Raw genomic sequence first — 10,000 nt, forward strand, 5'->3', positions numbered from 1 at the left:
AAGAGTGGACTGGGCGCCCCAGCACGAGTGCTTTTACGTGGCACCAGCACCAGCAGTGTGACCAAATAACTTGCAAGACGAAGACTTCTCAGCTGAAGGAAGGAATGAAACTGAGGGAAGTGGCTGTGTACCAGGCAGGAGGTTCGAGCACGACAGGGGGACAAAGTTAGTTGACTTACTATAGAGGAGATACTTGGCTGCCCCATTAGGACAAGGACGGAGAAGGGAAGGGGAGTTAGGGAGAAAATAGAGAGATAGAAATACATGGGGGTGGAGATGCATTGGGGCCTACACTAAGGGAAAGGTGGGGAGGGGGAGTATAAGTAGTAGAAAAGAGATAGAAGGTGATGTGTCATAAGAGTGTGAGGGAAGATGATTAGAGATGGGGAGGAGGGGACTGTAGCAAATGATGGAGGAAGAAACTGGAGTGGCTGCGGAGGTGGGGTATTGGTAGATAATGTGGGGGGTATTGAGAGCAGATAGGCACGTGAGGTAGAGTGGAGGGGCCTGCAGCACGTGATGATCACGGGTGATGGGAGGATGCGATGTGGGGGAGTTTTGAGAAGGGACAGATTGTATGTAAAATCATTTCTCACAAATTTGTCCCACATCTTCCTGGATCAACTCCTTCTGCAGTTTCCCTCCCTTGTTAGAGATCAGAAATTTTTATGCAACTCTCCTCATTCGTACACCTCACATGGCCATACCAATGCAGTCTTCTCTCTTGTACACTACATCTCATGTCACTTGTACTCGAGGTTTCTCTTAAATCTTTTACACTCAGTAGCAGACTAGTAACATCTCCATCAATGATTTCATTCACCGTTTCCCCTGTATCTGACGAGGTATGTTACAGGTATCTAGGGGTGGATGAAAAATATCTTACAATGGCACCTGTAACAAAGCACGTACACTAAAGAATATTACGGCGGAATAAAGAAAATTTGGACCTCAGAACTCTCTGCATTCAATACAACAGTGGCCCACAATTGTTTTACAGTGTCAGTACTCATACTTGGTTGCTTGATTGGATGCTTGATGTGATCCGAGCCATTGATGTGAAAAATACTAACAAGCACACATAATTTCACACATAAACAGTGATGCAGACCACCTCTACTTAATACATAAAGAAGAGGCTTAACACCAATCCAAAATGCCTCTGAATGTCGCATTATATCCCTTCGGTAACAACTTTTAACCACCAAGTGTCGAAGTGCATTCCTTGACCAAGGTTGCATACATGAGGCTGATAACATCATAAGACTTGGAAGGCGGCTCCGTGGGCAACACTCTTTATCTGATAACCAAGAATACATTTCCAAAGAAGTTGGACGACTCTACCACAGCGTAACATCAGATGAAAGGATGAGCCTGTATGTGCAGAAGACTATGCATGGATATGTCAGTAGAAAGCTCTGCCATGATAGTAATATTGGTGATCAAAGCTGTTTATAATAGACCAATAGCCGGATTACTAACTCCCACTTTGAAGGGCATGCGTTTGCAATCCAGGAACACGAAATATCAACCAAGTACTTGATGATCAAAAGGGACAGAGATGCAGGAAAAGCTGTAAAATGTGACGACTGATGCAGACTTTGTGGAGTTCACACTGAAGATATCACCCACATCATAAGCAGTTGTCTGAAAATATCATTATGCTATTATCTACTAATGAGGTATGATGTTGTAGCTAGGACACTCTATAATGAACTCCGTTGGAATGATAATCCCGAGGACAAAGAAATAAGAACCCACAATATGGTAGAAGCCATAGCTGCTCATAATAAAATGGAATACTGGTGGAATGTACCTGTGACGATCGCAATAAAATGTAAGCACAACGGACGTAAAAATATGCTTTGGGATACAGAATAGAAAATGTGTACAGTTGTGGAAATCAGCTGCCCAGCGGACGTTAACATAAAGCTGAAGATCAGTGAAAAAGAGAACACCTATACTTAACTATTGAGAAATCTGCAGTTACTCTATCCAGATTACATGTTCAGGTATATGGCTGTAATTGTTGTGGCCATGGGATATGTAACACACTGCCTAAATACAAATCTTGAGAAATTAGTCTTCTCAAAACCAGAAAGGAGAAAGCTAATTCGAGGACTACAGATCCAATCCATCACGGGAACTATAAAAGTCTGTAAAAGTTTCCCAGAAGTTTATCATTTAAATATATCCGAACATGTCTAGATATGCAACTACATGCATGAGAATACATACATAAAACACAAATCTTCACATACATGCATACATACATGTATATACATTTATATACACAAACACACATGCAGACGATATCTCTTTAAGTATCGTAGCCAGTTGACAACAGTGAGAGAGGTTTTAATTACAAGAGAACAAATTAATTAGTTATAAATATACAAACCGTTCTTCAAATTAGTTTATGACATTAATATATTCCTCACTTATCAAATCTCAACAATTCTTCATTTTATTATATTTTTCAGTGATGCAGAAGAACAATTGCTTGTTTGGTTCATGTTCTTCAACTAGATTTGGTATCCTATGGCATTACATCTCAGCTATAATGAGATGGTTTTAACATACAGGTTGACAATTGTAATATATTTACCTATGTTGGTGTATTTTATGGATTTGAGGAGAAATATATTCATGTGTGTGTGTGTGCGTGATATATACATACATACATACATACATACATACATACATATATATATATATATATATATATTATATATAATATCTATATATATATATATATTATATATGTATGTATAATATGTATATATATATATATGTATATATATGTATATATATCAAAGATAAATTTTTTTTGTGATATATTTGGATTAATTTCATAATAATCTCCACACCATTACCATTATTATCATTGTTCCTTCAAAGATACAAGACCTGTCATTTAAAGGTTAATGGAGTACAGCTGATTAAATCTATCCCCAGTATTTCACTGGTACTTTGATGATGTTAATATTGACCAAATCATTAAAATACTAGAGAGAGTATATAATATGTATATATTAACTAACCTGGGATATCATCAATGCCACCACATCATAGCTTTGTCTGAAAGTTATAGAAAGAAGAAAGAAAAATATTAAAAAATACGAAAATCATAGAAGTTGAGATAATTAATAATTATTAGGTCTTCAATTTATGAAAACAGATTTAATGAGCTACCTACAACCTGTTTACATCAATAATTATATAGACACACATAAATATAATCGATATATACACTCTAACCAGTTGATTAATCATATATATATACATCTTAATAAACACCACAATGTTTTCTATGGTACAACGAACAACAAGTTGACCTCAGCAGGATTTGAACTCAGGATACAAAGGGTCGTAAATAAATAACACAAGGTATTGTATCCAGCAGTAACCAGAAACAGGAAGAGGTTAGAATCCTTGAATATTACTGTTTGATATTAAATGAACCCCTAGATATCACTGGTATAGATTATATCGACCTCAGAGTGACAATAGATACTCTGGAATTATTTCAGCTTGGAACATAAACAGTAAATCCTTGTAGGGGATGATTCTGTATTTAACCCTGGGTCAGAGGAAAGAGGGACATTACAAGAGGGAAGAGAGAGAAGAGAGAGAGAGAGAGAGGAAGAGAGAGAAAAAGAGAGGGGGAGGGAGGGAGAGGGAGAAGTATGGTGTTTTATGTGGAGTAAAAGTAAGAGAGAGGATTTGAACATGTGATGTTGTGGTAATGGAGAATGAGATGAAGTGAAAGATCTAGTCAGGGACAACAACAACAACAATAACAACAAGAACAACAATAACAATAATTATGGCGGTGATTACTGAATAAAGTAGATGGTAGTGTCATTACAGTAAGAGAGAGAAGAAGAAGAAGGATGACTCATGATGCTGACTCACCTTAGAACTGCCTGATGGAGTAGTGTGTTACCAGATTTATCTCTTTTATAGTAATCAATGCTCGGATGCTGCAGTAAGAGATTAACTGTATCCGCGTGTCCCTTGCCCCAGGCCTGGTGGAGTGGTGTGTCCCCATTGATAGCCTCAGTGTTTACATCAATAGCAGAGTGCTTCAGTAAATGCTTAACTGTATCTGTGTGTCCCTTGACACAGGCCCGGTGTAGTGGTGTGCACTGATCGCTATCCTTAGCATTTACCTCAATATCAGAGTGCTGCAGTAAAAGATTAACTGTTTCTGTGTGTCCATACCAACAGGCCCGGTGAAGGGGTGTGTACTGATCGCTATTCTTAGCATTTACATCAATATCAGAGTGCTTCAGTAGATGTTTAACTGTCTCCGTGTGTCCCTCGACACAGGCCACGTATAGTGGTGTGCACTGATTGCTATCCTTAGCATTTACATCAATATCAGAGTGCTGCAGTAGATGTTTAACTGACTCCGTGTGTCCCTCGACACAGGCCATGTATAGTGGTGTGTACCGATCACTATCCTTAGCATTTACATCAATATCAGAGTGCTGCAGTAGATGTTTAACTGTCTCCGTGTGTCCCTCGACACAGGCCCGGTGTAGTGGTGTGCACTGATTGCTATCCTTAGCATTTACATCAATATCAGAGTGCTGCAGTAAAAGATTAACTGTTTCTGTGTGTCCATACCAACAGGCACGGTGAAGGGGTGTGTACTGATCGCTATTCTTAGCATTTACATCAATATCAGAGTGCTTCAGTAGATGCTTAACTGTCTCCGTGAGTCCCGTGACACAGGCCATGTATAGTGGTGTGTACTGATCGCTATCCTTAGCATTTACATCAATATCAGAGTGCTTCAGTAGATGCTTAACTGTCTCCGTGAGCCCCGTGACACAGGCCCGGTGTAGGGGTGTGCACAGATCGCTATTCTTAGCATTTACATCAATATCAGAGTGCTGCAGTAGATGTTTAACTGTCTCCGTGTGTCCCTTGACACAGGCCCGGTGTAGTGGTGTGCACTGATCGCTATCCATAGCATTTACATCAATATCAGAGTGCTGCAGTAGATGTTTAACTGTCTCCGTGTGTCCCTTGACACAGGCCCGGTGTAGTGGTGTGCACTGATCGCTATCCATAGCATTTACATCAATATCAGAGTGCTGCAGTAGATGTTTAACTGTCTCCGTGTGTCCCTCGACACAGGCCCGGTGTAGTGGTGTGCACTGATTGTTATCCTTAGCATTTACATCAATATCAGAGTGCTGCAGTAGATGTTTAACTGTCTCCGCGTGTCCCTCGACACAGGCCATGTATAGTGGTGTGTACCGATCGCTATCCTTAGCATTTACATCAATATCAGAGTGCTGCAGTAGATGTTTAACTGTCTCCGTGTGTCCCTCGACACAGGCCCGGTGTAGTGGTGTGCACTGATTGCTATCCTTAGCATTTACATCAATATCAGAGTGCTGCAGTAGATGTTTAACTGTCTCCGTGTGTCCCTCGACACAGGCCATGTATAGTGGTGTGTACCGATCGCTATTCTTAGCATTTACATCAATATCAGAGTGCTGCAGTAGATGTTTAACTGTCTCCGTGTGTCCCTCGACACAGGCCCGGTGTAGTGGTGTGCACTGATTGCTATCCTTAGCATTTACATCAATATCAGAGTGCTGCAGTAGATGTTTAACTGTCTCCGTGTGTCCCGTGACACAGGCCACGTATAGTGGTGATACTGATCGCTATCCTTAGCATTTACATCAATATCAGAGTGCTGCAGTAGATGTTTAACTTTCTCCGTGTCTCCCGTGACACAGGCCCTGTGTAGTGGTGTGTACTGATCTCTATCCTTAGCATTTACATCAATATCAGAGTGCTGCAGTAGATGTTTAATTGTCTCCGTGTCTCCCGTGACACAGACCCGGTATAGTGGTGTGTACTGATTGCTATCCTTAGCATTTACCTCAATATCAGAGTGCTGCAGTAGATGTTTAACTGTCTCCGTGTGTCCCGTGACACAGGCCCGGTGTAGTGGTGTACACTGATTACTATCCTTAGCATTTACATCAATATCAGAGTGCTGCAGTAGATGCTTAACTGTCTCTGTGTGTCCGGTGACACAGGCCCGGTGTAGTGGTGTGTACTGATTGCTATCCTTAGCATTTACATCAATATCAGAGTGCTGCAGTAGATGTTTAACTGTCTCCGTGTGTCCCTCGACACAGTTCCGGTGTAGTGGTGTGCACTGATCGCTATCCTTAGCATTTACCTCAATATCAGAGTGCTGCAGTAGATGCTTAACTGTCTCCGTGTGTCCCTCGACACAGGCCCTGTGTAGTGGTGTGCACTGATTGCTATCCTTAGCATTTACATCAATAGCAGAGTGCTTCAGTAGATGTTTAACTGTCTCTGCGTGTCCCTTGTCACATGCCCGGTGTAGGGGTGTGTACTGATCTTTATTCAGAGCATTTACATCAATGCCAGACTGCAGCAACAGATGTTCAGCAATTTCTGTTTGTCCGAGAGCACAGGCCAGATGTAGTAGTGTGTCACCATCTCTATTTTGTTGATTTATCTGAAAAGAAATAACAATAAAAAGTCTAAAAATTGTGGCTAGGAAATGAAAAGTAGAAGCTTTAAACAATTCTCAGAAACAGAAGATAAAGTATTCGACTCACACACAGGAGGAATGATGCGTTTCTAGGGGTGAGTAATGAAATGAGATTTGTATTGTATTAATAGACAGGTACACTCACAGGTATAGATAGATACATATACATTTGAGTGTATCGATAATACACAAACTCATATATTTATAATCTCTTCCTCTCAGTGTTGTAGCAAAGGATGGTGTCTAGATAATGGAAAGAAGTGAAGAGAGTGTGTAGTGGGGATTGATCTAATCTCATCAAAGATTTGATGTTTTCATATATTTGACAGAACAACGAATTGGTATAACTCCTGACGTCCAAAAGAACTTTCAACTGTGTATGCCAAGAGAACGTCATGACAAAGTCACCATCCATCTACTGGCTGCATCTGTCTCTCATCTCTTGGACGACTGAATATTCCCTGCCAGAATACTCCGTTGCAGTGTGTGATGACAGGCTTCTCTCCCACTCACATTCCATCAACTCTGACATGCTTCATGATTGGGTTAAATTTTCATAAACTCTAATGATAATGAGAATTAGAAGGTGGGGGTGAATGAAGGAATGAAATATCATGGACAAATATATGTGGTTAGTTAGGAACACAGGTGTGTATAAAATAACAATCAACTTTGAGAAGGTAATAAACAGAACAACTTACTTTATGTGAATTTTGTTCAATATATTCTTTAATATATTGAGTGTCACTAAGCAAATGTTTACTTATATTCTCATCGAATTCCATCTTTTAAAGGAAATATGCTAGAAAAAGAAAGAAATCAAAAGTTTCAAAACTTTATAAAGTGAGGTAAACAACAATATAAAGAAGACTGTGTTTCTCAAATTTCTCATAGAGTATTACAAAAATTGGAAACTTCAATTTATCTAAAGTATTATTTACATCTGAATATTCTTCCTGGCACTAATAAACCTAACAACAGTCATTGTGTTGTGTCTCTTGGTCAGCTACATTACTCTGCTTATTACAGTCTGATTGGTGACAATTAAACGCTGAATATTGGAATGTACAGTCTGTTGGTCAGTCAGGTGGAGATACTGTTCATGTTGAGCTTGGGTTTGTGGATCATACCTCAGCTAAGTGGAGACACTGTATACCTTGCGCTATAGATCATTCCTCAGAGAGGTGTAAATACAGTACCCTTTGAGCTGAGGGCCTATGGATAATACCTTGTTATTCAACTCACTGATTATGGGCCAGAGGTGGGTTTGATGAGAACTTACCTAGAGCTACTCAACAACACATTCCAACAACTCAGAAGTGATGGAAACAGTCATAAACAACCAAATTCTTTATCAATTTCGATATCATTTTCTAATCTGTGACCACCACTGTGGTTCGATATTTTCAACACACATAAACCTCTGTACTTGCCTTTTGTTAATTTCGAGAATTCCTTTGAAAGCGACCCCCACTCCCTTATCTGGCGGTCAATGAAAACACTAGGGATAGACGAGTGCTTGGCGATAGCTGTACAAAACCTGTACAGAGATGCTGCCGATATGGTGAGGGTTGGCAACGAGTATAGTGAAGAATTCCGGGTCGAAGCAGGGGTTAACCAAGGATCAGTCCTCATCTCCCTCTGATTCATCGTAGTCCTCCTAGCAATAACTGAGGAAGTCAAGAGAGGCTGACCCTGGAGATCGTCTATGTTGATGACCTTGCTCTAATAGCTGAGTCGCTACCAGGACTAGAGATGAATTTTCAGGTGTGGAAGCAAGGTCTAGAATCGAAGGGCGTAGAGTCAAGCTAAGAAAAACCAAAGTCCTAATAAGTATAAAGGCAGACACATCATGAACCTCTTCAGATAGATGGCCCTACTTGATCCGTAGAAAAGGTGTAGGTAGAAACTCCTTAAGATGTACCCGGTGTAAGCTACACTCATATATGAGGTGCAGCAATGTCAAATGGAGGTTAACTAGGAAGATAGTGTTTGTGAGGCAGATGCCCAGGGCCAACAAAACACCGAAGAAATACGGAGAACAGATTCGATCACATGTCAGGGGAAAAAACTAGAAGTAGTTGATAGCTTCCACTACCTAGGCGACCAAATCTGTAGTTGCTCGGGGAGAGTAGTTGCTAGAATAAGAATAGCGTGGACAAAGTTCAGAAAGCTCCTACCTCTGCCGGTAACAAAGGGCCAGTCACTCAGAGTGGAAGGGAGACTGTATGATGCATGTGTACGAACAGCCATGCTGTACGGCAGTGAAACATAGGCCATGACTTCTGAGGACATGAGTAGGCTTGAAAGAAGTGAAGCTAGTGTGGTCCCTGGATGTGTAATATCGGTGTGCATACACGACAGGGTGTAAGCACCGTGAGAGAAAAGTTGAACTTAAGAAGCATCAGTTGTGGTGTGCAACGAGACAACCGCACTGGTATGGTTATGTTATGCGTATGGATGAAGACAGCTGTATGAAGAAGTGTAACCTCTTAATAGTGGAAGGAACCTGTGGAAGTGGTAGACCCAGGAAGACATGAGATGAGGGGGTGAAGCACGACCTTTGTACGTTGGGCTTCACAGAGCCAATGGCAAACGACCAAGGCCTTTGGAGTTATGGTGTGATTGAGAGGACCCGGCAAGTAAAGTGAGATCGCGGCTGTGGCTGATGCCTACTTTGCATAACCGGCTCATAAAAAGTATCCTTTAATTGTCGGGCGATGTGATGTGCCTGAGAAGACCTGTTGAGTCAAGTGAAATCGAAATTATAGTCATGGCCAATGCCGCCTGAGTGGTACCCTTGCTGGTGGAACGTAATAAGCACCATTCGAACGTGGATCAATGCCAGTGCAGCCTGATCGACTCCCTGTACCGGTGGCACGTAAAAAGCACCATACAAAATTGATTGGTCGATTCCAGTACTCCAGACTGGCTCATGTTCCGGTGGTAGGTAGAAGGCACCCACTATACTCTGGGACTGGTTGGGATTATGAAGGGTATCCAGCTGTAGACACCTTGCTAGATCTGATTGGAGCCCGGTGCAGCCTCCTGACTTGTCAGCCCTCAGTTAAATCGACCAACCCATGCCAGGGAAAGCCAGTTAAACACGACGACGACGACGACGACGATGATGAAGGTGATGATGACGCATATGCTTTTCGGTTATTTCTTCATGTTAGTCAGTATCAGAAAGCATCACCCAAGAATGAAGTTTGCTCAACATATCAGAAGATGAGATCAATAAATATTTTAATTACCAAGAATATTATGTTATTAAAATATATTTTATAATGAAGGATCCATCACATAGTATGAGATAATAATTTATTTATTCATAGAACGGATTAAAATACAAAATACTTAATCCTTGAAGTAAACTTCAGACACAAGATTTACAACAATATTAAAGCTTGAGTTGATAGAATTCTTAGGCTGCCGGACAAA

The 10,000-nt window shown here is 40.9% G+C and overlaps 1 protein-coding gene across 1 annotated transcript in view; it reads right to left on the reverse strand.

The window, feature by feature from the left end:
- Nucleotides 1-10,000, reverse strand: part of LOC115226214 (serine/threonine-protein phosphatase 6 regulatory ankyrin repeat subunit B-like) — a 24,404-nt gene that overhangs the window by 8,646 nt on the left and 5,758 nt on the right. The window contains 4 exon segments of the mRNA XM_029797237.2: nt 3,045-3,081; nt 3,919-5,684; nt 5,687-6,520; nt 7,258-7,358. Coding sequence (XP_029653097.2) covers nt 3,045-3,081; nt 3,919-5,684; nt 5,687-6,520; nt 7,258-7,341 — 2,721 coding nt within the window. The 5' untranslated portion in view covers nt 7,342-7,358.

Source organism: Octopus sinensis, linkage group LG29 (genome assembly GCF_006345805.1).
Source record: "Octopus sinensis linkage group LG29, ASM634580v1, whole genome shotgun sequence".
In the NCBI taxonomy this organism is placed as follows: Eukaryota; Metazoa; Mollusca; class Cephalopoda; order Octopoda; family Octopodidae; genus Octopus; species Octopus sinensis.